This window comes from Corvus moneduloides, chromosome 28 (assembly GCF_009650955.1).
Source record: "Corvus moneduloides isolate bCorMon1 chromosome 28, bCorMon1.pri, whole genome shotgun sequence".
Taxonomy (NCBI): Eukaryota; Metazoa; Chordata; class Aves; order Passeriformes; family Corvidae; genus Corvus; species Corvus moneduloides.
In genome coordinates, this window is record NC_045503.1 from 309,474 (window position 1) to 337,349 (window position 27,876).

At 49.4% G+C, this 27,876-nt stretch overlaps 1 protein-coding gene across 5 annotated transcripts; it reads right to left on the minus strand.

Moving 5' to 3' along the window:
- Positions 1-1,310: 1,310 nt before the first annotated feature.
- TMPRSS9 (transmembrane serine protease 9) lies at positions 1,311-27,516 on the minus strand. 5 transcript variants are annotated; one of them, XM_032092955.1, is made up of 20 exons: positions 27,219-27,516; positions 21,255-21,407; positions 16,508-16,659; positions 14,604-14,731; positions 14,120-14,187; positions 13,516-13,694; positions 12,376-12,417; positions 11,219-11,390; positions 10,728-11,002; positions 10,403-10,539; positions 8,926-9,235; positions 7,919-8,090; positions 6,166-6,437; positions 5,323-5,459; positions 4,490-4,847; positions 4,285-4,401; positions 3,481-3,652; positions 2,901-3,049; positions 2,241-2,377; positions 1,311-1,755 (listed from the first exon to the last, which is right to left on the minus strand). In XM_032092955.1, the coding sequence occupies exons 3-20, from the start codon at positions 16,629-16,631 to the stop codon at positions 1,594-1,596; spliced, it is 3,111 nt and encodes a 1,036-aa protein (XP_031948846.1). In that variant the 5' UTR covers positions 16,632-16,659; positions 21,255-21,407; positions 27,219-27,516; the 3' UTR covers positions 1,311-1,593. The 5 variants fall into 5 exon arrangements, with proteins under 5 accessions (XP_031948846.1, XP_031948842.1, XP_031948845.1 ...); XM_032092951.1 differs by having other exon boundaries at positions 2,901-3,166; positions 27,219-27,515; XM_032092954.1 differs by having other exon boundaries at positions 2,901-3,166; positions 13,516-13,691; positions 27,219-27,514.
- Between the last annotated feature and the right edge of the window lie 360 nt (positions 27,517-27,876).

Here is a 27,876-nt window from a genome sequence, read left to right on the forward strand (position 1 = left end):
GGTCTGCTTTGGGGTGCAGCTCTCTATTGTTTTCTGCTTAAACACCACTCGTGAAAAGGTGGGTTTGTGCTATGTGGTCAGCAGTGGATACAGCATCTGGAAGAGGAGAGTGCTGGAGATTAACAGTGCCCATGTAGTGAGTTTTTTTCAAATCCCTTCTTTTGAAGTCTTCTGTATTTTATAAAAAGATTTCACTGCTTGCCAGACGCAGAGACAGACTGGACATCTCCATACCTGCTAGGACATTCAGAGGGATGTGATAGAACCTAAAGCGTTCTCACACAAGGTAAACTATGAGGACATAATTGGGTATTTGGACTTACTGAAACTGGAGTTTCCTTTCCAGACTGTCAGAATGACTACTTGAAAATAAAGTGCTTTCAGACATGTTTGCTTAGGGGGCTTTTTACTTTTCTGTATGGCTGTATGAATTTTGTGGCACTGGCTGTGCAGTAATCCCATTTTCTTTATGGGAGCATCCCACAAGTGTTCCAGCCATGGGTCTGAACCCATCTGGAGCTGAGCCATGTGTGGAAGCCAGGTCTCCCACCTAGCCTGGTGCCCTGTCTGGGAAAGTTGTGGATCTCGCTGCCAGGTGGGTTGGGACGGAAGAAACCTCTTGCTATACCGAGATGCAGACTTTAAAGCACCAAAAATGAGGAAGGGGTTTGGGGAATGAGCAGCTGTTCACTTTTGGTGGCTGAATCTTTGGGGACTTGTCTAAGTCTGCTCTGCCTGAGACTCGGCACATGAACTCTGTAGCAGTTCTTGTGAACAAAGTTGTCTACATGTCTTATGCTGGCTGGTGGGACCTGACAAGTATATTTGGCACCACTATCTCAGCAATTTAAATTTTTCCCACCTAGCTTAGGTAGACAGTGGTCTCTGTGACCGTGCCTTAGTCTTTGCTAGTTCCATCACCTGTTACCTAATGCAAAAGGAGCTGCAGGGGGCTGTGTGAGAAGCCTGTCCTAACACTCTAGTACAGATGAGGGCCTGTGCAGTCTAAAGTCCCAATTGTTCTAGTCCTGCATTCTCTTGGGATCAAATGGTGAGCCAGGAGGTCATCACTGAGCTCTCCAGTACCGTGCACTAATTGGAAACAGCATCACACCCTTCCCAAAAACCACTGCACAGCACAGCTCCATCAAGACAGTGAGATCTGAAGCTTCTGCAAGGGCATAACTTTGTGCTGAGGCAAAGTTCACAAGTCTGTTGGCATGGCTTTGGGATGACAGCTCACAGGCAGAGGTCAGCCAAATTCCATGAATCTTTGGCAGATGTTTCCGGCACCCATCCAACTAGAAAGGTCATGTTTTAATGCACAGTATGTTTGGCCAGGTCTTAAGATGGGACAGGCCTCATTTATTTATAGAAAATGTCTAGAATTTGTACCTTTCTATGCAAAGCAGTTATCAAATGCCTCGGTATCACAACCACCGGTTCACACAAAACTGGCATTTGCTTAATACCTGCAAGGCCATCTTCACCCCTTTGCAACATCAGAAAAATGTACAATAGCTGAGGGGTTAGTGCATCCTCTGGCAGTTATTCCTCTCATTCGTCACCTTCCCTGAGTGGTGAAATGCAGTTTCAGAGCTTGAGGTTCTGCGCAATCCAGCCCTGGACAGCTGTGACTTTGGTGTAGACACCAGGGAAGTATGGCCTGGCACAGCCATAGCCCCAGCTTGTGATTCCTGCTAGAAACCACTTCCCTGAGGGTTCTTTACATGCCAGGGGCCCACCTGCATCGCCCTGCAGAGAGAGGAAAAGGATCCAGTATCAAGCCACAGGCAGTGCAGCTCCCCCAGCTGTGAAATGTTCTTTCTCTCTGGGTCATGGGCATTTGCCGTCCTGTTCCCCACTTCCCCAGGAGCCTCATTCTAAGCTGGAGGACTGCTCAGTGATGTACCTGCATGAACAATCTGAGACTGGGGTTCTGGAACATAGAAGACTGTGTTTGGAGGTCCAATAGGGTTATGGAACAGGCTCCATGGTATCCCTGTGGTCTCTCGCTTAGCATTACCTCTCTGTGTTTCCCTGACCTGTCACAGGTTGGTGGGGCAAGCAGCATGAGGTGTGTGCAGGATGGATGTGGATAGAAGCAGCAGCCAGCTGATGGATGAACAGACAGCTGAGCTAGGGGAGGCAGGGCAGGGCCCTCCTGAGAGAATATAGCCTAGGGATTTGGCATGAGCTTGCTCTGTCCCAAGCACAGCATTTGCTGCTCTTGCACTCACTGAACAGCTGTCGACAGTGCCCTGTGGGAAACCAGCACACAGCATCCTGCTGCTGATCTGGACAGGGTAGAACTTTTTGCAGGCCTGGTCTCCGATCATGTTCACTGCTGCTTTTTGCAGATGCTTTGACATGAGACCTGAGGAGACAAGTATTGCTATTAGCTGGCTGAAGAGCACATGAGAAATAGCAGCATGTGAAGAAGTGGGGTCCCTGCAGCCTTGCTTGCTTGCCAGAGGGAGAGACCTGCTCTGGGTGAGTGAATCAGGCCTGGTTCAGCAGAGCAAACACAGGAAGGTCCCTTGGGTGTGTAGTTTGTCAGGCAGTTTGACTGACCAGACACAAATGGTATTGGGGTGGTCTTCGTACTGCAGGAGCACAGCTGGAGCAGCTGCTGTGGGGGTGGGGAGCACAGTGGCTGGCATGTAGGAAGTTTGCCAAGGCTCCAGGAGGGCAGAGGTGTGACCAAATGGAGGATTAGTAGCCGGGGAGGAGATGATGGTGACACCAGGCCTTGCCCAGCTTGGTATCCTCTGCAGCCTATGGCCTGGGATGGGAGTGCTTGGTGTGGGAACTGTAGATGTTTGGGCTTGCAGTGTTGTAGTGTAAGGTGGCATTGAGCTTAGCCATCATGGATATGGGAGGGCCCTCTCAGCCAGTACCTCCTTCCTTTGTGGAGCCCCAGCCTGTGATGAAGCATCTGGTCCCTTCATGGAAGATGTGAGAATTGTCTGGGAGGCATATAGGTCTGATGGTGCTGCTGAACGTGACAGGTGTGCTCAGTTCCAGTAGTGCCACGTCATAGTCTAGGCTGTAGACGTTGTAAAAAGGGTGTTTGTAGATACGGAATATTTTCTCCATTTTGCCATCAATGCCACTCAGGAAGGGTGTTCCTAGAAAGGCCACCCACATTTTGGGGTCACCGTAACTGCAGAAAGACAGCAGACCTGGCTGTTAGGACCGTAGCCTCACAAGGAGGGCCATCCCTCCACTTGTGGGGCTGGCCACACCTTGGGAAGTCAGGACCCCTGTCTCCAGAACAGTGGGTAGACTCAGGCTTTGCTCCACTCGTTCCTCTTCACACTTACCTGTAGGGCCATATCTCTGATAGGGGGTGTGTGCTTCCTGCAGGGCACAGCATCCCAGCCAGGATGCTGGACTGCGAGGCAGGGGGAAGGGCAGGTGGGCTGATGGGACTGAGGCCAAGAGCCAGCTGGCTTAACTAGCTCATCTCAGACTTACATGTCAAAGCAGTGAGCTGCAGAGAGCAACCACCGGTCAGCAATGAGGACAGCCCCACACTTGTGCTCCTTCCGCCGAAGCCAGAGACTGACTTGCCAGGGCCATTCTCCTCGAGCCGCACTGCTGCCACCCACGATCTTGCTGAAGGCCAGAGCAGTTGTTAAGCCACAGTCTGGAACAGAGGAAGAAGCACCGTGGTTTTAAGTAACCTTAAATGAAAGGAATGACTGCCTGCCTTCCATAACCTGTGCTGTGGGACAACCTTCTAGGAGAGCATGTACATGTGATGAATTCAGTTCCCACAGCTGAGGCAAGGCTTGACAGACAGAATATATTTTGCGGACTTGTTATCGCAGATCACACCTTCCAGGGATGTGGTATGTGAGGAGTGGATATTTGGATGGACTGGCTGAGCTGTCACATGGCGAGGAATGTGCAGCCCAAAGAGCAGTCCCAGGGATGACAGGACACTTTCTGGGTTGCCATGTTGTGCAGAGCTGTCTTGCCACTCTGTGCTACCAGACTGACTGGCCAGAAGGCCAGTATGCTGGGAAATAGGTTCTGGTGTCTGTAGCACAGTAGAAGAGGCCACGCTTTCTGGCAATAAGTTTGGATCTGGCTCATCCAGCTTTATCTTGTTTTAGGCTCTGGCAGAGCAAGTATGATCCGGGCTACAGTGGGCTGGTCCAGGCCCCCAGTGTCTGGGCCCAAGACAGCTGGTGTGAATATGGTGGGTGCCACTGTGGAGTCTGGGTCATGTAGAGCACAGCTGGCAGCAGCCAGGGGCTGCAGAAGAGAACTCACCGCAGTTGCGCTCGTCGAAGCCATTGCTGCAGTCCACAACACCATCACATTCAGGATTTTCTTTTCCAATACACACCTTGCTGGAGCACTTGAAAGTGAGGCTGGTACAAGGCACCACTGGAAGGCAATAACCCATGGCCTGCTCAGTACCCTCTATGCTGGAAGCATCCTACCAACATGTCAATGCATCAGTTATCAGTTTTACCTGGAGTTTGGGTGGGCTTGGCAGTCTCGGTTGTTCTCAGAGCTGTGGAGGTTTCACTGGCGGTTGTGCTCATCTTTTTTCCCAGGGTGGTTCTGCTGGCTGGACTTGCAGCCATTGTGCTGGGCTGGATAAAAATGGCTGTGGTAGAAGTTCTAGGAATGGCTGAACTGGAAGGGATGCTTGTGCCAGCGTTGGGCAACTGGGAGATGGTGTCCAGGATCCAGTCTGTGAACTTCGTAATTCTGGAGTACACACCAGGTCTCATAGGCTGGGCACAACCAAATCCCCAGCTCACGATGCCAGCAAGGTAAAACACTCCTGGGGTCACCTCACAGGCCAAGGGCCCACCTGAATCTCCCTGCAGAAGAAGCAAGACAATGGCTGCTCAGTCCAATCAGCTCTGCCCCTCAGTCACACCAGAAGGAATTAACTACCCCCAGCTCTTCTTTCTCCAGCCCTGTGGGTCTGTCACGCAGTGTGTATGCAGGGCATGAGTGTGCAGAGGTTGAAGCTAGGGTCAGTGGCTCAACCTGGCTCCTGTCAGCACAGCTGCCACCAACTGCCACTGACTCACTGCCACCAGAGGAGATCTGCTTCGACCAGGATTTGTCTGGCCAGACAGAATGGTGGGATGTCATTCTCAACTTGGTGGAGCTTTATTTACTTTTCTAAATCTCCCAAGTAGTGGGCTGAGGTTTTTCGTGCTCAGGTACATGGGAATTACACAGCTGGGTTACAGCAGCTCAGTAAATATTTCACAGGGATCTGCTGAAGGCAGAGCTAGCCCAGCTTTCTAGAACAATCTAGAGAGTAGAGAAATACCACACTTTTACCTGGCACGAGTCTACCATCCCCTCCATGAAGCCAGCACAGATCATTCGGTCAGTGAGGGAGAAGTTGTAGAGGAAGTTGCAGGTATTCTGTTCTATGATGCCCACAGATGCTTTCTGCAGGATCTCAGGCTTGGTGTCTGCATGAAAACCACAGAATTAGTGAGTGCAGCAGAGGGAAGGAACTAGTGGCTTTTAGACTGACTCAACATATACTTTGGGAAAACAGGTCTAATCCCATAAGGGAATTGAGTCCTATATAACCTGTTTTCTCAGCAGCCCTGAAGCTTGTGGCTCACCCCAGGGTGCAGTTTAGTGTCTGTGTTAAGGATTCTGCACGCAGCTTGTGTCCCATGGTCCTGAGAGCTTGTGAGCTTCTTGTCAGCTGGACTTCCTTGGTAGCACATGTGCCACTCTGAGGCCTTCTCCCTATAGCGGGATCTTTGCTTACGCTGATTGCTTGGAACATCTCTGTGCCTGAGAGTGGCTGCTGTGGCTGGCACACTGTCCTGCCAGAGCTGCAGCAGGCTCTGAGGCAAGCGCCTGGCACTTGCTTAGCATGGTAGAGCTACTGAGGGCAATCCAGGAGGTTTCTCCTGGTTCCCACCAAGCTGCTCTCTCAATTTACTTGTTTGCTGGTGACTCCTAGGTAACTGTGGTTTAAGGTAGTGCTCTGTGTGCCTTGTTCTTGCTTATTCTTGTGTTTCTGTCAGTTCCTCACGGTCCCTGTTACTGACCCCTGTCCTATATGTTCCCAGGACTGTGGGTCACAGTGACATGGACTTTGCTGCTCAGGGTATCACTGCTCCAAGGCAAATCAGCAGGTAATGCATTACTACTGCTTACCGTTCCCTTCCTGGAGGTCACCCCATCCAGAAATGAGGCATTTCTTGCCAACAGGAAACTTCTGCACAGCAAATGGGAGGCACACAGGCTGTATGTATTTGTTGAAGACAAGAGGTGTTGCCAGTTCAAGTACAGCCACATCAAAGTCCAGGATCATGGGGTTGAAGAGGGGATGCAGGATCACTCTTGTTACATTGACTTTCACTGCATTCTCGTCTGTTCCATTTAGTGATGTTGTTCCCACGTAGGCTTCAATCTCTTCTGGAATTGTCCTGCAAATGCATAAACCTAAATGTGCATACTCACACGCTTATGCCTGGCATGAATTCTGACATTGAAATTGCAGACAGCTTTACGTGATCAGCACACAGCACAGCAGCCCAGCTAAGTCCGGCCCAAAGAACTGTTTCCAGCAGTGGCACCTCTTGGATATTACCTGAAGAGCAAGTAAACATGCAATAACAATCCTCTCTTAATCTCCAGAAATCTGTGATTTCAGGAGTGTTCTGGCACACAGGTGGTGTCTCTGTATTCAGTAGGTCTTGCTGGATTTTTTGGTTTTATTTGGAATTTTCTAAAGTTGTGTTTTATTCTTTTTTTTTTAACCCCAGGTGAATTTTTAATATTCAGTTTAATGACATTTATTAAAAACTGCTTCCTTTTGATTGTTTTCCACCTGCTCCTGGTGATTATTTGCTATCTTAAAAAGACAGTCAAAAGGCATTCCCTAAATTCTTTGTACCCTTGATTATTGTACAGTCCCATCAAACACTGTCTTCCCACCAGTTGTTTTTTTTCCCAGGTCTAGTCTGATCTATTTTGTTGTGCTTGTTATGATGCTGCTCCACACCCAGCTCATCCCTGAGCCTTGTGTGCACATTGACACAGTGAGTGTTACTCTTGCCCTCCCTGTGATGTTGGAGCAGTCGGGGTGCTGTGCATTACCAGCAACATCCTGCTCATCTCCCTTGTTTTTTACTGCATTCCTGTGCTCATTAACTGCCCCTGCCACAGGACTGCTGCTCTCAGGGCAATATCCACATGTTTCTGACCTCTTGTTTTGAATTGCAACAGCTGATGGAGACTCATCCTCATTCACAGAGAGACAGCACTGCTGGTTTTGGTGTGTGCCTCATTTCACCCTTGTCTACCTTGCATTTCACTTGCTGCTTTGTTGCCCATCTGTTTAATACATGAGGTTGTCTTAAAATCCTTCAGTTAGTCACCCACCTTTTCTGCCTTCAGGAATTTATTCTTGACAAGCATTATCTTCTTGGTACTCATTTCTTTTTCTAGGCTACTTATAAATCTGAGCTTGGGCTCTTGCAGTTTAGCAGAAATATGCAGGATTGAACTGACCATTTTCCCTTTACCAGCTGACCACGTCTCTATTTCATATATTGCAGACAATTTTTAAGGTTAAATTTATTAAATCTATTAAAGAAACTCTGTTGTTTCTTTAATTTCTTTAATAAATTTATTGTCTTGTAATCTTGTTTCTTGCACCTTTTTCCACTCCTCTTAGATGTGTTGTCCTTGCTCCCTGCTCAGGCTGCTTTAACCTTTCTCTGCCTCATTCCAACCTCCCCACAAACTCCTTTTTACTGTGAATGTCTAGTTATAGCAAAAATTGATGTCCCACATGTGTTCTTGATTTCCATTTCTTGACTCCAGTGCCGCAGTGTGGATTTGGCTGCACAGCTCTGTGCCGCTGGGCAGGTGAGCTGGAGCAGGGGCAGGGATGGGCTCTTACTCATTGAAGCAGTGAGCTGCTGACAGCAGCCAGTGGTCCCCAATGATGGTGGCTCCGCAGAAATGTCTTGAGTCTTCTTTCAGGCTGACTTGCCAAGGGATCTCTCCTCTGGAAGCATCTGTTCCTCCCACAATCTTGCTGGGTTTAGAGAACCCAGGTCGTCCTCCACACTCTAAACAAAAGTCAAAGCAGGACTTGTGAGTATTCCTCACAAGAATAGCAGAAGCCAAGCAAGGGGAGACTTTGCTCTCTCTAACCAGTTAGCCTTAGCAGGGACAGGTCAGGGCTGAGGTGTGAGGTATCTACCCAAGCCCTGCCAGCTGATAGTGGCAGTGCCTGATGGTGGCCATGTACAGCTGGACTTTCACACAAACTGCTGTTCTGCATCTTGCTCTTGGCAAGTCATCAATCCTGGGCCCTTCTTGAAGGCAGAGTAATCAGCAGCTCTGTGCCTCTTAGCCTTGCCATTCCAGATAAAATATTAATTCTAGATTTAGAAAAATACCCTTCATCTGCATCTCCCTGCAAAGCTGCTGGGAGGGCTCCTTGGAGTGGACAGGTCATCCCGCAGACACATGGCCTCCTTCCCTTCAGGGAGAGATGCATGGCTGCTGTGAAGGGGCAGCCATCAGTTTTGAACTGCTGGGAGTTCCTCAGGTGGCAAGCAAAAGTAAGCGACCAACAGATTAAATACTGTCAGATGCTGCTGTGCCTCAGTGACCTGTTCTGGCCCTGCCAGAGCAGACCAGTTACACAGGCAAGATTACACAGACAGTCACATAAGCAAAGGAGCGCATGGAACTGCAGAGGTACTGAGTGACTTTGCCAGGCTGCTCTGGACTGAGCCAGGGCAGCCCTATAGTGTCACTTGTACCTTAGCATTTAGGCAGAGTTGTGTGGCTCACCCTACAGAAGGTCAGCTTAGGTCAGCAGAGGAACAAACCTGACGTTTGGACCTGTACCTGTCACTCTGCCTGCCAAGGTGCACCCGCTGTGGGTGCTCATACCTTGTGGTCTTGCTGCAGTCACTGGCCTGCTGGCAGCGGGGGCTGGTGAGGTGGTAGGGGTTGCTCCGGTGATGGTGTTGACCTCTTCAGCGCTGACCATGTTAGTACTGAAGTGTACTGGAGGGACAGTACGGGCTATGGAGGTAGGGAAGGCAGAAATAGCATCCAAGATCCAGTCTCTGAGTTTGGTAACACGTGTGTAAACTCCAGGCCGCCTGGCTTCAGCACATCCAATACCCCAACTCACAATTCCTGCCAGGAAAAACCTGCCAGATGGTTCTTGGCAAACCAGGGGCCCACCGGAGTCACCCTGCAAGAAAAGCCAGATGGTGAGATCTCCCTGGGGATGCACTGAGCTTGCCCTGGCCACCCTCAGCATCCCTCTGCCAGCTGGGGTCTCTCTGTCCCTGTGTTTCCTAACTCACTTCATATTTGCTCCAACCTAGTGATGAGTGGAGCATTTCTGTGCTGGCCTTTGGGTGTTCCTCCATGTGGGAACACTGTCCTGCTGTTACGCAGTAGCCTTGCGCCCTTTATATGCCAGAAGAACAAAGGACACCATCTGTAAAATCTAGGATTTAGCATTTCTACTGCTTTAATAATTTGTTAAACCTCATAAAGGTTAATCCTAGAAGCTTGTACACAGCCAGATGATGGGTGTTCATTGCCTGATACACAACCCAGGGACACCATGTTAATGTTTGCATGAGCTTTTCTTGATTTGGTCTACGGTTTCCTGGTCAGTTCTTGGTTACTGTGGGGCCCTGTGACTGATGGACATGTGGTGTCTGTGAAGCTGCTCTAGACCAGTAATGAATAACCGGATGGGTCATGTTCATCACCCAACCTTGAATCTTCCATTCTTGGCCCCTTCTCTGGTGTTTGTGCTGTATTTGGTGCAGAAACATGAAGCACTACCACCAGAAAAGTGCAGTTTTGTTTAGCTGGTTTCTGTTGAATGGTCCTGCCAAACCACAGAGACAGACCTAGAAATCACAGTCCTCCTCGCATATCACAGTTCTCCTCTCTCCATATTATGAAAGGCAGGCCTGTCACCAGCTGATCACTTGCAGTTCCAGGTTGGATAAAGGCTAAGTAAAAAAACACTGTTGGTCACCAAAACTGCTGTGTATGTTTTAGTTTCCACTGCTGCCCTTTGCCTATCTGGATTTTGATCTGAAGACATGTGTGGAACATTAGTATGGCCAGCCCTGATGACAGCTCAGGAAGAAAAGTAGTTAATTAGCTGAAAGAGCCCCTTAAACAACAGTGCCCTGCTCTAAGCAGTAGAGAACATATGTTCATTTGTGTCTCCTGCAGTCATTGATCTGTGCTTGTGTCCAAGGCAGGGCCTCAAACATCAAAGGGAAACAGTGACCATAGTGTCAGTTCTGCTTCTTCAAGTGTCATTTGGTACATACTGGGAGGGAAAAGCCTTGTGCAGGCAGCTGTGCCATCTTCTCTGGGCAAAGCTTACCTGGCAGGAGTCGACTTTTCCCTCCAGGTAGCCAGCACACATCATTCTGTCTGTGAGAGCATGGCTGTAGAGACTGGAACATAGGTTCTGGTCCAGGAGCTCCACTGTTGCTTTCTGCAGGAACTCGGGTTTCACCACTGAACAAGAAAGACGTGAGAAAGCTCACAACTGTGAGCTCAGTGCAGGGAGCCCTGCACAGGATCAGCAGCTCAGGGTACAGCCCACCCCGGCTGGCCAGAGCAAGGTCCAAGTTCCCTTCCCCAATGCATCCTGCCCTGCTCAAACCCCAGCATGTCTCCTCTGCTGGCTGCCATGCTTTGCTTACAGAAATCCTCCTTGAGGTAGCCCCAGCCAGAGATAAGGCACTTCTTGCTAGTGGGGAAGTGATGGCCAGCATCTGGCAGGCACACAGGCTGGATGTACTTAGTGAAGGTCACAGGTCTCTTCAGCTCCAGCACAGCCACATCATAGTCAGCTGTGTCAGCGTTGTAAGAGGGGTGTGGGATGATCTGTAAAATGTCCATTTTCACTGCACTGCTGTCAGAGCCTCTGAGGGAGGTGGTCCCTGTGTAAGCTGCCCACATGGCTGGGTCCTGAAACCTGGAGGAGAGACAGTGCGGGCCATGTGAGCCTGCAGCCACAACACTGTCCTGCAAACCCAAGCTGCCTCCTGCCCATCCTGCCATCCGCTCCAGGAGTGATGGAAACTCCTCATTCTCCCCATGATGGGGCAGAGTGGTGCAGTGGGAGCTTGAGCAGATATGGCAGCTTTTGGAATGGGGATGGAGGGTGGAAGGTGGCATGACTAAAACTTACTCAGTAAAGCAGTGAGCGGCAGACACCAGCCACTTCTCTGTGAGGATTGCAGCACCACAAAAGTGCTCATTGTTCTCTCGCAGGCTGACTTGCCATGGGAACTCTCCTCTGGACGCCTCTGAGCCTCCGACTATCCTGCTGGCAGTCTGCATGGCAGGGCGACTCCCACAGTCTGAAAGGGAGGAGAAAGCCAGTGCATCAGGATCCTGCCACTGCACCCCAGCAACAGGTTCTTGGGGGCAAGTGGGAAAAGCTGCTTCAGCTTGTGTGTGCTGCTGCATATGCTCAAACAGCAGGATGGTACCTGGGATGTCACAGGGCAGCTATTAACCTGCAGGCTTGGAAAGAGCACTGCAAAGCACTGGCCCACCACAGCATCCCCCCTGAAACTCTTTTAGGGTGAGAAACTGTAGAGCAGCATCCTGACTAGTATGACGAGCTCAGCTACTGCCTCATGATCAGCTTCCAGCAGCTCATGGGCATGTGGCTCTTGTCCATTGTGCCAACCCACCAGGAAGGTGGATCTTGTCACAACCCATCACAGCTGGTGGGACCAAGGTGTTTCCAGGGCACAGTTTCCCTTTCTTGATGCAGCCATTTACTATTGGCTTGAAAAGTCATGCCGTATCCTTGGCTCTCTTCAGTGCCTGAGAGCCAATGGTGTCCCACCTGTCAAGGTCTGCAGCAGTGGGTTGTGGCTGGCCCCCATATCCAGGAGACCTCCTTTGAGAGATTCAGCACAGCCCTTTCCATCAGAGGCATCAGCTGTTTGGCTGTCACATTCAGGGCTTTCTTTTCACATACTGGATGTTGGGAGCAAGTGACTGCCTGTGTCTCAGGGGCAGCTCCCTGGGGACAGCGAGGCTTTACTCACTCGTGTCTTCTGCAGTCCACACAGCAACTCTCCCCTGGCTTCCCCAGGGGCAACCACCACCGTATCCTTGTCATTCTGCTCCCTGTCTGGGCCAGAGTCCCTGCAGGATGGTGCTGAGAGCAGAGCTGCAGCTTGTTTTGAGCTTGCAGGGCCCTGGGCCACCAGGCTATGAACAAGATGGGGCTCAAGCACCTTTTGTATCTGTATCCAGGCTGCTGGTGAGGAAGAGGAGGAGGAGGAGGCTGCAGAGTGCAGGTGGCCCTTCCTGCTGCCTGGCTCTTACCTGACTTCAGTCCAGGTCTGTGGGGAGGAACCTTGTTGGGACCTGAGACAAAGAGGAAGGAATCAGGATCAGCAAGGGCAGCCCAGCCTCGGGTCCTGGAGCTGTGTTCCTGGGCTGGGGCTGCCACAGGCTTTGCTGCATCTTCCTCTCCCGCCAGGCTATCTCTTTGCCCACCCGTGGCCAGTGTGAGGCGGGGCCAAGGTCCCTGCTGGGGACCCGTGCTCTGCCATGGTGCAGGGGAGGAGCAACCCCCTACAGCCCTGCAGACTTTGGGGGGACTCCACATGCAGAGGGAAATTCCCAAAAGCTGTGGCAGTGAGCTGCCTCTCAGGAGCAGACTCTGGGCCTGAAGCTATGCAAGGCTGTTTGCCTAAAGCCAAGGGGACTCTAGGCACCTTCCATTTGGGCAGCACAAGGCTCCCAAAGATCCAGGGATCCTGCCCATTGTGGCAGAGGGTGTGGAGGGAGCTGCAGAGGGGCCCACACCTTCTTGTTTCCCAGGCACGTTTTTTTTAATTGGCTGAACCTGAAGTCCTACGGTCACACACAACTCCAGAGTCACAGAAGGAAAGGAGAATTTCTTGTCAGGGGGTTTCAGAGAGTAATTCAAGTATGAGAAATAGCAACCTGAGCTGTAGTTATTGCTACAGCTCTGAGGGCTGCTGTGCACAGGTAGGTACAGACAACCCAGCAATTAACCTCCTGGAGCTTCATCCCCTGTCCCTCAGAATGGTTCCAGGTGCTGCAATTTCTGCTTTAGGTTCTGTTGTTGCTGTGGCCCCTCAAGCTGCTCTTGCAGGGCAGAGCAGCAGGACAGCAGTAGTGTTGGAGGGGTATTTGGGGACCCCACAAATGTCTGTTAAGCAGCAGCCAAGATCTAGGCTGGTTTCTGCTGCTGTCTGGTGAAGCTGGAGCGGCTGGGAGTCAGGCAGACCTTTTTATCGGTTTGCTGGGTGCCTGGCAGCACCCCCATTTCTAACACTGCTGCTGGGCATGAAGCCTTGACTGGATATCCAGAGCTGAAGCCCTGCAGCAGTTTGGCTGAGACATATGGTGCCTTAGCTGTGTGAGCTTGGGTGCCAGCAGCCCCGGCACAGGGCACCCTGCTCTGCTTGCCTGGCAGTGGCAGGAGGGCCATACCTGTGAGAGAAGCTGAGGAGATGGTCCCGTAGGCAGCCAGGGAGAGCCCCTGCTTGTGCAGGGCAGCCGCCAGCCCATGCCTGAGAGCTTCCTCCTCCAAGGTAGAGCTCAGGGGTTGGGAATCCTGGGGAGTGAAGAGGAGGCGGAAATGGACGATCACACTGGAGTTTCCGTTCCTACTGGGAGACAGAGAATTAACGGGGACCTTGGCTTCATGATCAGTACAAGGGACAGGTTCCTGTGCTAGCTGTCTACAGGGAACTCAAAGGAAACAAACCCTATTCTCAGTAATTTGGCTCTTAATAATTTAAGGTTTCTCTGGAGTTGTGCTCTGTGCTGGTCATTTGAATTCTTTTTTCCTTTGGCCCAAAGCTGTGGTTGAACAAAATTGTTTTCCTCTCCCTTTCTGACTGCATTTCCAAATGAAAAAATCCAGAACATTGTTGCAATCCCAGATGAAAATCCAGCCTTGACCAAAAACCAGTTTTTCTTTGTACTAGCTTTGAACAAGAGTGCAGGTGTGAGTTCACCTTCCTGGTGAGGCTTGTCAGAATGCCCTGAAACATGAGCTGCAGGGTCTGCAGAGATAGCTGCCTACACTCACCTGTAGCCCAGGATGGTGCAACCGGTGCAACTCCAGTCCAGCTGGGATTCTTGGAGACTGGACAGAAACTGCAAAGCAGAGAGTGATGGTCACACACTGGACTCCCAAGGAGGTGGGAATAGATGATACCTGGGATTTTGTTGGAATCTGGAGCTGTTGATGCATGGTCTCTTGCCTCTGCAGGCAGAAGAAGCACCCATGTCCAGCTCATGTGTAACCTCTTTCCCACCCTGGCTTTAGGGCATCCTTTTTTTGTGCCTTCTTGCCTCATTTGCAAGGAATAGGCCTGAACACACATTTCCCACTCCACAAATGTCTCTCAGGGCCCTGACAAGGCCTCTCGAAGTGCAGTTCAGCCCCACAGTGTAGCCTGCTGATGTTTAAGAAGTCCTGGTTTTCCTCCTGCACTTGGCAAACAGATTCTGCTGGTGCTACCACCACAGTATTTCACAAGTCTTTTTTCAGAAGGCCCGGATCAACTCACCAGCCTCTCAAGAGCAGGTGTCAGCACCCTATAGTAGTCCGAGTTCTCCATCTGTAAGCTGCTGTTGAATATGATTCCTTGCAGCTCCACTGTGTGCTCGAAGCTGGCCTCTCCAGTGGAATGGCAGGCTGCCAGAGAGGGAAGGTGTCTGTCAGAGGCAGCTTTCCTCACTGCTTTGCAACATGAATCTCATCATGTCCTTTAAACCCCGTTTTTAGCAACTTGACTGTCCCTGACCATCCCCGCTGCCTCAGGGGTGCCCCATAACTGAACTGGGATACCCTGCACATGTGCAGTAATAGCATTTTGCAGTGAACTTGTTTGAACTTGAAAATAGTGGATTTTTGTCAAGCCTGAGACAGAAATTCATGAACAGATGGATACAGCCTGGCAACGTGAGGTTGGCGGCAGGAGCAGCCTCGGTAAAGTTCTGCTGGATACTGAAGCCAGCTCAGAAGCTGTGACTGTAAAGGTGGGATCTGCCACTCATGTCATGCTGGGGTCTTCACCAGGGTGCTGGCCTGAGGTGGCATCTGGCCATGGGGCAGCAGAAGCAGCAGGACAGAGGTGGGAGAGGGAAGGAGATGGTGGTCATGCTCTGGAGTGGGACAGTCAAACAGGCAGTGATCAGTGACTGCAAGTGGTTGTGATAGAAAATGGCAGAGGCAGCAAGGTCCAGTGACAAGAAATTTCAAAGTCACAGGGAGAGATTAGAGGATAGAATCATAGAATCATGGAATTGTTTTGGTTGGAAAAGACCTCTGAGATCATCGTGTCAAATCATTCCACCAGCACTGCCAAGGCCACCACTAACCCATGTCCCCAAGTGCCAGATCCACATGTTTCTTAAATCACTGCAGGGATGGGGATTCCACCACTGCTCTGGGCAACCTGTGCCAGGGCTGGACAGTCCTTTCAGTGAAGATATTTTCCCAATATCCAATCTTAAACTCCCCTGGAAGAACTTGAGGCTGTTTTCTCCTGTCCTGTCCCTTGTTTCCTGGTAGCAGAGCTTGACCCCCACCTGGCTGCACCCTCCTGTCAGGGAGTTGTAGAGAGTGAGAAGGTCTCCTCTGTGCCTCCTTTTCTCCAGGCTGAGCCCTCCCAGCTCCCTCAGCTGCTCCTCATCAGATTTGTGCTCCAGACCCTTCCCCAGCTCTGTTCCTTTCACTGGACATGCTACAGCCCTTCAATGACTTGCTTGTCATGAGGGGCCTAAAATTGAACCCAGGATGTGAAATGCCTCACCAGTGCCCAGCACAGGAGGACAGTCATTGCCCTGGTCCTGCTGGCCACACTATTGCTTCAGCAGATCAACATCCCACCCAGCTTGGGGCTGACTGAGGGTGCCCTTGATCCCCTCATCCAGATCACTGAAGAAGGTATTAAACAGGGCTGGCCCCAAAGTGGCCCTGAGGAACACCACTGGTCACCATTCTCCAGGTGGATGGTACTCCATTCACCACCACTCTCTGGGCCTGGTCGTTCAGACAGTTTTTACCCATTGAAGAGCACACCCATCCAAGCCATAAGCAGCCAGTTTCTTCAAGAAAAAGTTTATGGTAACTGGTGCCAAAGGCTTTACTGAAGTTGAGGTAGACCAGATTCAGAGCCTTTCCCTCATCCACTAGGCAGGTCATCTTGTCATAGAAGGACATCAGACTGGTCAAGGAGAAAAGGAATAGCGCATATGTATCATGAAGCACTGAAGATAAAGTGCTCCCAAGTCACATATTGAGAACATGAGCTGACTACAGCCCTTGCAGTTTTTGTGCATACATGCAGAAAGGTGTCTGCACTTTGTCCTCAGTAGGAGGATTTTGAGGATTTTTGCTATAAGCAGTGCAGACCACTTCTCTTTTGGAGCTGATAAACTGAAAGAATGCACCTGGCTGCACACTCACCCAGCAGGATCCCCAGGCAAAGGGCTGTTGCGCTGCCTGCCACAGCAGCAGCAGCGGTTACCTTCCAGCAGCAGGCCCCCAGTCTCCTTCTCTGGGTACCTTGCCCTGGCTTTATCTGGTCCATGCTTTCAGAGCAGCTCTACAGATGGGTTCTGTGATTAAAAAGAAGAGGAGGAAAATGACAAGACTGGGATGAAATCTGTCATGCCAGCTAAGGTTACCCCAGGATATTCCCACTTATTCTGCACCTCTCATGTCTCTTCACAGCACCAGACTAGAGTCAAGCTCAACAGGGTCTTCTTTCCCTGCTGATTCCACCAAGCTCATTCCCTTGGCTGTGGTTTTGCTGGATAGTAGGTAGGGACAGTGGGAATCTCGTTCATCCGTTCATGCGCATCACTAATTAGATGACGAGGCATTTGGCTACTTAATAAACATACAAAATTACACGTTTCTTTTCTGGGTTAAGTAAAGGTGGCACATCCACCTAGTCCAAATTGGAAAATTTAGACCCAAATATGGGCGATGGGCAACACAGTATGAGTGAAAGAACAGACCCTTCCCATGTGTCCAACCCACTGTCCAAGCGATGTCAACAGCCAAGATATATTTTACTAAGCGGGTACAGTCGAACGGGCTTTGCTAGAAAACATATGTACAATACCAACAGAGGAGAGGAGCACCTGGGCAGTCTTCTCTCGCCTTGTCTTAGAGAGACCTAGGACCAACAGCAACTCAGAATTTTTATCTTGCTACTTCCCCCGTGCTCCTATGGGAAAGCCCATGAATTCAATGTCTGCTGTGTTCGTAAGGTCTCGAATCTGTTTGAGAAGGCACTGATATTTCCTAGCCTTCTCAACAGCAGCATCCTTCAGTGACGGGTTAGAGTGCTCATATTGAATTGTCATGTCAAGCACGAATGCCTTTCCCTCTTTAACAAAGATCAAATCAGGTTTCTACAGTTCATTGCCATCGTCCCTTATATGCGGTTCCTGGAACACAGTCAATTCTTTCTCTTAGTTTCATGGCTAAGGGTCTCACAGATGGAGTTGTGTCTCTTGATCCTGGTATCTTGAGTAACTGGACAGGTCCCGATTATGTGGGCAGATGTCTCATAATCAGCACTGCAATGTCTGCAAGATCTAACAGAGTCATCATGCCTACCCCTGGCTAGGAACTCTTTTGTGGGGTAGACATTAGCCCTCAATTGCAACGCAGTTATCAACTTCCCATGAGGTAGGCCTCTATACCATGTTCACCAACCATTAGTGATGTTGTCATTCTCAAAGTTCTCAATACTGTGGCCTTGGGCAACCAGTTGTTTCCACTTGTTAAACTCTCTGCCAATTACAAGGTCTCGGGTAGTGGACTTTGGGAATGGGAGCCTCCCATTCAGATATATCCTCACCACCACCGTCAAGACTTTCTAACATTGGAATAGGCTCCCAAATCAGCAGGATGGACTTTTTCTCACCCCCTGGCTCACATCCATAACTTCTCATGTAACAGTGCCAGATGTTGCCCTCTCAAAAACATTACCAAAGCCACATCTGAAGACTGAGCCAATCTGTGCAGTCTTCGCACTTGTATGCTTGGAATAAGCACCGCCAGTTTGATGATACCTAGTCTACCATCCTTACAACTCGAATACAAGGTGGCATTACATGGATTTGGTGGAAGGTGAAGCCACTCCTTGACTGAAGTTCTAACTAATAGGTCAAGGGATTTGAAAAGCCCAGCTCCTACCTCGGTGCGGTCAGCCAGATATACCAATCTTGGGATGGTATACATCTTCAGTATACTGACTTTCTGAAGAGGTTTCAGTGGTGAATCACCAATCTGATGGAGCCAATTCTCCATTTTCTCAGATAAACCTGAATCAGCAAAACCAGTCCAGGGGTCGACCCTTATGCCAAGATATTTCTCAGTGCATTGCCACAAGAAGGGAAAGGGTAGATACACACTGTGTCCTCTGAATATGCCCCAGGCTGCAGTCAGCAGATTCAAGTTGTAGGACCTGAGCACTTCAACCATAGTGGCTCCTCCCTGCCTGGTTCCCCTTCTCTGTCTTCCTAGGAGGCCACCACTGAGTGGTGGTGTCTAATGTGTTCATGCTCACAATAGCTGTGGCTGATGTGAGCATGAACCAGCCTGATGCCTCCATCTCGATGTTCTGCACAGGCTCTGGATGAATGCTTAGCCAGTGTCCCAGGAGCACAGAACCTGCCCAGCAGCACCCTGTACCTGCTTAGCAGCAGGGTTTCAAGGTCCTACTGCCCACAATGCCAGGGTGAACAGGTACCTCATCTCTTAGCAAGGGCCGAGTAGCAAGGGGCTTGATATCTTGGCTTGCTCCTTGTGTCTTAGACATCACTCCTCATGAAGATCCTAAACCCAGCCAGTGTCACTAGGGGATGCTTTGGTGCTGCTCAGGAGTCATGGAGCTGCAGTAACAGGCAGAACAGCTGAGCTGTAAAGTTCAACATTTATCTCAGAGTAATCTTATAGGTCTGCAAACACGACTAGACTGCAGTCACATCCTTAAACATGAAACTGCAGTCTGAATAGACGGCTGTGGAGAGAGACCTGCCTGGGAATCTGGCTCGTGAATGGACCAGAGCTAATTGGCATTGAAATCATCAGAAATCATTGTCTGCTCTTGCTGGACCATTCTGACCTGGCTATGGAAGTCTTGGCATTAGGCTACTTGTATCCCCAAGGTGCATGATATATAGATTAAAACTCTGTAAGTAATAAACCTCACCCTCAACAAAATAGTTGTTTATGAGGCAGATTCCAAGATGAGGTTTCATATAGCCCAATGCTATTCCACATTCTTTGCAGGAATTCTGGATGAATTATAAAATCACAGTTGGTGGCAAAGCCCGCTACAGCATTTAGCTGAGAGCTCCCAATGCCTAGTAATGCAGAGCAATTAGAATGTTCTTTAATTGTAGCTATGCTGCTACCCTGATGAGCAGATTCTCCTTCCCTGTGGCCAGCACTGGCACTGGTGCTTCTAGTATTTTACCTCAAGTGGTCCTGCACAAGAAGTAAAGCCCCTTCACATCACCTTTCCTGCCTCCACCTTTTCCTGGCCTTTGCTAGACTGGTTTCAATATGTCAATGTTTTTCCATGCACTGAAGATGCCCAGATGGGATATGGTGCTCCAAGTGTGAATTCAAAAATGCCAAAAATAGAAACATCTATCTTGGGGTTTTTTTTGTCTGCAGTCTTGCTAGTACAAGCCAGACTGTATTTGGCCTTTATTTGCACATCATCAACAATTGGGTATCACTAGGAGTGAAACCAGCCTGGAATATCCATTGTTATTCTATCATTCAGACAGCCTAGTATCTGCAGCAAGCTTGATGAGACAAGGAGGGACACTGATTTCCTGTGGTCCTAAAATGTAATAAATTACTGGATTATTATTTCTCCCTCACAGGCAGGAAGAAGACACACAATCTTTCTGTTCCAGCTGGCAGGCTAAAGTTGCCTCAGAAAAATTGTGTGGTCAGAGTGGAAATCCACAGAAGTCCAACCTTCTTGGCCAAGGGTCCAGAGCTCAGCTTCAGAGTGCGTTTTTTGAGGACTCAACCTCTAACTGTTGGGAAACTCAGATTTACAGGAGACACCAGAAAAGCCTTGCCAAGGCACTATTACCTCTCAAACTTACTCTGGCTTGATATCAACAGTGTCAAGAGTATTAAACCCTCAACAGGTCTTCCTTCCTCAGTTCAAAATCTGTCCTGCTGAGGAACATCTCACCTGGTCACTTCCTGTCCACTCAGACGGTGCGGTGAGAGGTTGGGCTGCCGCAGCAGCGATTCACTACTGCTGTAAATCACACTGTGACTTCAGAGAAGCTGCAGAGGAACAGCCTTTTCTAATGTAAATGCATCCAGCAATGAAAGGAAGAGGGGAGGAAAGGGACACAGCGAGAAGCAGCTCCCTGTTTCAGAAGAGCTTTTCAGTGTTTTCCAAGAGGCGTCAGCAGCTCTTTAAAATGAAGCTTCTAGATAAGAGATTTTAAAAGGTCACTTCCTTTGTGAGTCAACAGAGAGAAAGGGGAGAGGAAGGGAGGGTCTGTCCAAGATGCCTCTTTTTTTCTAGCAGACATCCAAATATTCTTTTCCAGTTGTAACTGAGCCTGGCACAGACCGGCGCTGTGGCCCCTGGGTTCTGCTAACAATATCTCTGTTTGACAATTCAGCTCTGGTTAAGGTGATGCCTTGGGTTTTAACTTTTATATTTTTCAAATCCTGTACTGCCCAGTGTGTAACTGAAGTTTCTTGTAGCTGGTTCACTTCTGCTCTCTCATGCTAGGCAGACATAACAAAGCCTCTCCAGGCCTGCTCTTCAAGGACACCCAGACCATCCTAGGCCCAAAAAGTATAAACCAAAAGCCTCTAAAGTGGGGGGGGGGGGGGGGGGGGGGGGGAGGGAAGCTTGGGGAAAACGCATCATTAACTGAAGCTTTAACTGGAGGATTAACCCTGATATGCAAATGAACCAAACCTATAAAAGTGTGAAGAGCTTGTGACCTGTTGTCCACCTTGGGGTCCCTCTTGGCAGTGGCCTCTGGCTCCCCAGGGTGTATCTTTGAAGGCCTTTCAAATAAACACCTCCCTTTATTCCCTTATTCCTGTCTAGTCTGTGTTTTTCAGGTGGCCACTTCAGGCATCAAAGGGGAGACAAGTAGGGAACTTTTTTTCCAGTGGTCCTTGTGACCTGAATACGTACAGATGAGGGGTCCCTCCTTCCCTCCTTTGGTAGGTTTTGGAGTCACCGTCTCTCTTGCAGTGTGCTGAATGTGGGCACTCAGAAATCTAGTCCCGGTGTGCTGACCAGTGCAACAGTGGACTTCAATGGACCTCAAAGGTAGGACAAATGCATCTGAGAAAAAAATAAACATTGCAGACAAAATTGGCTCTGGCTGGTTGTTTTTCTGACAATACAATCTTAGTTGCATGTAGAAGTCATACTACAATCAAAGGTACTTGGAACCCCAGAAAGAAGTTCATATTAGTGATTGCAGAGGCATTTTAACTGGAAAAAATAGAGTGTTTAGAGAAACTTTCTACTTCCCAAAACAATCAAAACTTGTCTTTGCTCTCCCTTTTAGCATAAGGAAAGTTTATTTTCTTTTGGTGTCAGTGGTGTGAGTTAAAAAAGAATTGAAAGGATGTGTAAATGGAAAGCCCATTTTGCAAGAGCAAAATAGAGATTGTAATTTTTTTTGCTGAAAGATAGTAAGGATCATCTATAAATGCATAGTAGAGATCTGTAGCAAGAAGCTAGACACAGTGAAAAATATTGTGGCATAAAATCAGATGAGGAAAAAGTAAATTTTGCTAGTGGGGCAGAAATTAGGAGAGTATTAACAGTCATGAGTTTCCAGTAGTAATATTGAGAAGTAAAAGTACATTTATGGGTTTTTGTCAGCTTATAAATTGTGAGTGGTTATAAAATATGATGCCCTTGAGAGTGGGATGTGGGGAACTCTGACCTAAGAGAGTCCTCTCAGTCCAGTCTCAGTGGGGTGTCTTTTCACTGTTACATTTTAGCAGAGAAGGCACCTCTGATGTGCAGCAGAGAGTCAGCAAGCGCAGTCCTGCAGGCTGCCACCATCTCTGGCTGTCCCTGAGGATCTGCCGCGGTGCTGGGTTGTGGCTACCACCACTGCTCTGCTGCTGCTTGGCAGCCCAGGGTTTCTCTTCTCCACAGAAGTCTGAATTTTGCTCTAGTCATTCCATAGGATTTCCTTGGAAGATGGATTTTATTTCTCAGTTGGTTCAAGTAGGGAAATTGTAAAATATAAAGTGATATGGTAAAAATATTCCTTTACCCAATTAGCCAAACTGTCACTAACACCCACTCTTGTAGTAGAAGAGGACAAGTAGCATGTGTGTGTGATCTCACGTGTGTGTGTGTGAGAACATGCATGTGCAGCATGTTGGGGGAATATCACCTTCAGGAGCAAAAGGGGGAAAGGCAGGGCCACGAGAGAGGCACCCTGGTTGTTTGTCCATGCACTGGGCACAGACCCAGGCTCACCGTGGCAGGTGTCTCTCCAGCTCAGGTGATCCCATGCCATACACACCTGTAGGACTGGCCCAGAGCATGTTGCTCTCCAGCACAAATTGTGCTGGCTCCTGTTTTCAGGTAGAAGTTGTCTTCTTGCAAAATGCCACAGCTCCTGAGTCTGAAGCACAGTGGTGACCTCCCAGTACCGTGCTGGTTGCTGCCCAGCAAAAGGGCTGGTTTTCTTCATTTACCTCCACATACCCTGGACTTCTTTCTTCCAGTACTTGATACTTCTCTTCCTTCACCTCACTGTGTCTTCCTCTTCATTTTTTCACCTCCTGAGGCCTTTTCTTCTGCCTTCCTACCCCTCTCCAGTCTCTCTCCCTTCAGAATAGGAGGGTTGACATGCCAATCTTGCACTGCACTGCCCTAGGCTCCCTCCTGCTCTTCTCCAACTTCTGCCATTCCCAGTCTGCCAGCCCCTACCAGCAGCCTTCGACTACAGGGACACAAGCTGAGATGCCCTGCTCTGAACTGTGGGCCAGAGGAAAGAAAGACAGGAAACAGTGATACCCGTTTTTTCAAAAGTCGGCTTCATTTACCGACAACAAATGCGAAGAAACCCTGATGTCCCCCAAGTGATAATGCAAGGAAACCACCCCCCACCCCCACCCAACCCCCTGACGGTGAGTCTGGGCTGCTCTGGGGTCTTTGTGCTGCATTTCTGTATTCTAGCATGCTGGGTTTCTCCCACACTGTGATTATAAAGGGCAGCCAATATGCTGCAACCATTTGAATAACCAAGTGTTAATAAAATATTTGCTTCATCCCATAGTGGGGTACTGTGGCTCTTAACACAACAATACTGTGTCTACTGAACCTTCAGACACAGGGGTTGTAAAACTCATTGTGACCTGTAAATGTTCACCCAGACAGAGCCTTTGCAAAATGATGGCACAGGTATGAAAAATATGCCACTTGCTCAAGGCAGACCACAAGCTCAGCAGCAGATCTGCCTGCAGTCTCAGCAATTAATGAGCCTGCGGCCAAAGGCAAGTTTTATCACCAAGGCAAGACTTGTGGCACTTCAGAGGGGGAATACAGCAGATGCAGAATATTTCTCCAGATGGAGAAATATTTCTGTTCTGCCCAAAAGCAGAAAGCAGACTCTAATATGCCTCACTTGGTAGGTTCACCATCCAAAATCACAGCCACCAAAACAACAAACCATATCTGTGTCACCAAACCATGAGTCTGAGCAGGAGAGAGAAGATGGTCATTTGCTGTAAGTGAAATCAGAAGCATGACCAGAGGAGATAGATGTGGGTGTGCAAACAGATCTGCTGGCAGAGCAAGGCAGTGGGAACAGCCAACCTCAAATATCTCCATTAAAATGGGGTCAAGCCTTATGATTTTTTCCTTACAGCTGGGGATTTGGTTGTATTGAAATGAGGCTCAGAACTTGTGGCAACAGCTACTGAGAAGGGTAGAATGCTTTCATAGGGGAGTGGATTTATAACCAGTGGTATCTATTGGGTGGTGGGGTAGTGCGAGGACATGTCAGTCTGGAGAGGCCAAGAACTGCCTGCCAGTTCCTCTTATGGCTCAAGGGTATCCCACAGCCACTCTCTGAGCGGGGCTCCAGAGAAAGGAGTGTTGGAACTTATTCCAACACTGTTGTTTCCCGCTTAGCCCATATATTTCCCCTTAAGCCTTCTGATGAGATGATCTTATGTCATGAAAAAGAAGCCCATGCAGGGACAGCAGCAGCTGGTTGAACAGATACAGGACAGAGCTCAGCATCAAAGGCAAACCATCCCATGACCAGCAGATACAGGTTTGGCTACGTGGTCTTTTTTTTGTGTGACATGAGCTTCACCTACCATGACACTGGTTCCCTGGATCACCCAACACTGTATTTCTCTAATCCTTTTGATTTAACCCATCTCCAGCTTCTGTAATGGATGTATAGAGCATGTCCATGTCCCCATCTCTCTGTAGGTTAACACTTAGAGGAGGTTGTGCTGCATTTGAAAGGCTAGACCCTACTTTCAAGCAGAAAGAAACTCTCGTCATGTAAGAGACTGCAGATTGAGCTGAGGACACCTCTTGTTATTAAGCTGAGTGAAAAGCCCTGACACTGCAAGCCCCTAGACCATGCACAGCCTGCAAGTGAGCGAATCTGAGTCCCTGCCACTCAGATCAGTGAGGATCCCGTGTCCCTGCTCACCTGCAGCACTCATCATGGAGGTGCATCTGGTTCAGCTGTAGTCCTGCTTTCAGCAAGCCAAATGACACTGTGCCAGCCTTGTTTATTGTCCCTCTTGATCTACAAATATCTCTCAATTTACAAGTAAGAAGATCCTCTGCCTGCCTGCCAGCTCAGCAGTCTCAGCTGGGGCATGACAGACAAGCTGAGCTTCCCAGTGCTCGTATTATCACTGGTAACAAAGACTCTAACATCACTTCCACCTTGGAGACACTCAGCCCTGAGCTCTCCCTCTGCTAACAAAGTACTGGGCAGATTTGTACCTGCAATTACTTCTTAAACTTGTAGCCATGGATTACACAATAAAATAAAGGCAGCTTCCTCCCCCCTACCCCCAACTGTGCTGGCTTGAAAACTCAGAACAGATAGTAAATACTGAATACACATAGGGAGTATCCAGTAAGCCCGGAAGTCCATGTTTGTCCGCTTACTTTCCACAATAGGAGCACTATATAATTTGATACTTTTCAGCTTATGAATGGCCAAGAAAAACTCACATGCTTAACTCATGTCATTTCCTTCACTGACATTCACTCACCTCCCTTGAACACTGTCTGGCCCTGTGCAGAGGCTGTGGGAGAAATCTTGGTCCCATTGAAGCTAATGGACATACTGGCACCAGAGGTTCCTGGAGGAACAGGGGCTAAAGCAGAGGTCTTCATTTTGCAAATAATCACATTTTATTCTTTCTTACCAGCTTACATACATTAGAAACAATGTGTAAATTACATTTTTACCTAGCTTCAGCTGTTATTACAGATTGTCAGGTAGGCATTAGTATTCATGGACACAAAACCCCCAAGCTACCCTGAAATCAGTTACCTGCAATGGATGCTCCCTCAGAGGAAGAACTCACACAGAGAAACCAGCAGTGATTAAAGATATCAGTCAAGCAGTGAACTCACAGCGCTTGAGCCCATGAGAGGCCACAGAGTGAAACTCTGCGTGTATCGATAGGGGATAGTGTGACATGCTGAACTGCAGCGCTGTGTGACCATGCACAGCTTTGGCCGGCCCCCCTGCCTGAGGAGACCATCCCCGGGCAGAGGCCGCAGGACGCTGGCACACTCGGACTGAGCAAGCCCTGCCCTGGGCGGCGTTGCCTCGTTTGACACCTCGGGCCTCCCTCAAGCAGGACAAGGCTGTGCCGGAGCTCTTTGCAGGGCAGCCTCAGGGCTGGAAGACAAGTGGGTGTGAAAGCAGCGTGACTCTCGAGCCCTTCCCGTCCACCGCGGGAACAAAGAACCATTCAGCTACAGAAACATTTATTTAAGCTCAAATAATGGGGCTATTTCAAGCCCATAGAGGTTGCTCGTAAGAGTTGTCCCGTGCCGAGGTCTAAGCTGCCCACTGCCACGGCTGTTTCACTCTTGTATTTCCTACAATGATAATGTTGCTTGTTTCAGCATTTAGGTCTGCATTACTGCTGAAGTTGCACTTTTTGTTTTCCATGACGTACCCTGAACTTTCTTTCTAGAATATTTCCTAATTTGTTATAGCTTTCAAATAATATAGACCATTCTCTGCATTTGGTTTCCAAAGTGTTTAAGAAACTAAGATGTTTCTCTTAACCAGTACTTTCAGAGAAGAGAGTCTAGAGGTTGCTTTTGACCAAGGCTCATCCATTAGGTCCCACATGCGGTGGTTGAACCCACACTGGTTAACAGGCAAAGGATGAAATGTGCTACAGAAACACAGCTGCGGGGCAGAACTGGCAGAAGGGTCAAACTTCCACGGACATTCAATGGAGAGCCCATTTCTGTAGCCAGTGGGTTCCTTTGCTCCAGAACGAATCCCCTCCAGCACTACCCACCCGTTTGCGCAAAGTGCTCCCAACCTCCCCTGAATCACGTTAGTTACATGGAATCGAAAAGCACTAAAAAGCTCTCCAGCATTACGTAAGGAAAGCTGCTTAGCCATCAGCGACTAAAAGGAAGCACGGAATTTGTTTCCATCTATTACTTTCAATAAAAGGTGAGTTGAGCTGTTTTCCTCACAGACAATAAATTCAGAAACAGGCCGTTTCCTCAGAGCCAGCAAACCGCGAGGGATTTCCCCAAGCATGGGGGAAAATCCAGCGTGGAGAAGCAGTTTCAAACTCCTGCTTGTCTGAAAATCTGCGGGTGCAGGCAGCAAACCTGTCTGACCCTGATGAAGAAGCAAGGAGGAAGAGCAGAAGGAGGTGGTGAAGAAGGAGGAGGAGGAGGAGGAGAAGGAGGAGGAGGGGGACTGCCCGAGCCCCAGCCGGGCAGGAAGGATCGCGCTGGGCGGTGGGGCCGCGTGGCGAGGAGCATCCACGGGTGGGTGCAGCTGTCGGGAAAGGTGCGGGTTTTTCTCTTCCCATTCGAGCCAAGAAACCCCGGCACCTCGAAGAAAGTAAAAAGGGCTCATAAGAAGGAGCAGGGACTCACCTGCTTTGCTTTTCCCGCTGCCGCCAGGTGCCTTCCCCGGCAGCTTCTCCCCAAGCGGAGCCGCCCCGAGCTCATCCCCCCGGGCCCGCGGGGCGCCGGCGGGGGCGGTGGGAGGCACTGGGGGAGTTCGCGGCGGAGCTTAAAGGCACAGGCTGAGAGACAGGAACGGTTCAGCCTGAAGAGCTGGTTTGTTGCTTCACCGAACTTTGGAATTAAGCACTTTTCCTCCCCCCGCTCCCCAGCTGCCTGCGTTGGGAACTGGACCAGTGATGCCCCAGCTCCTGCCTCTCCCCAGTCACGGGACATTCCTGCAGGTCGTTGTACAACTCCCATCCCTTTCAGCAGCAGGATACAAAGGAAAAAAGCTGCCTGAAGTGGGGTGGTTCATACCCTCTACACTGAATTTCCCCCCATCACCAGAACTTGGCAGCCCCCCACACTGAAGGCACGGGGATGGCGTGTTAACCAGCACTGGCCCGTGCACACAGAAACCATAAAAGGAGCAGTATTACAAAAAACCCCAACAACCTACTAATTTCCTCAGTCAGCCATCCATAGCCCTCCCAATTCATACTGTATTTACCATCCTGACAATCTCTGTGTTAGAACAGCCTAACTGCTGCACAGGAACGGGCAGGGATTATCCAACATCACATAC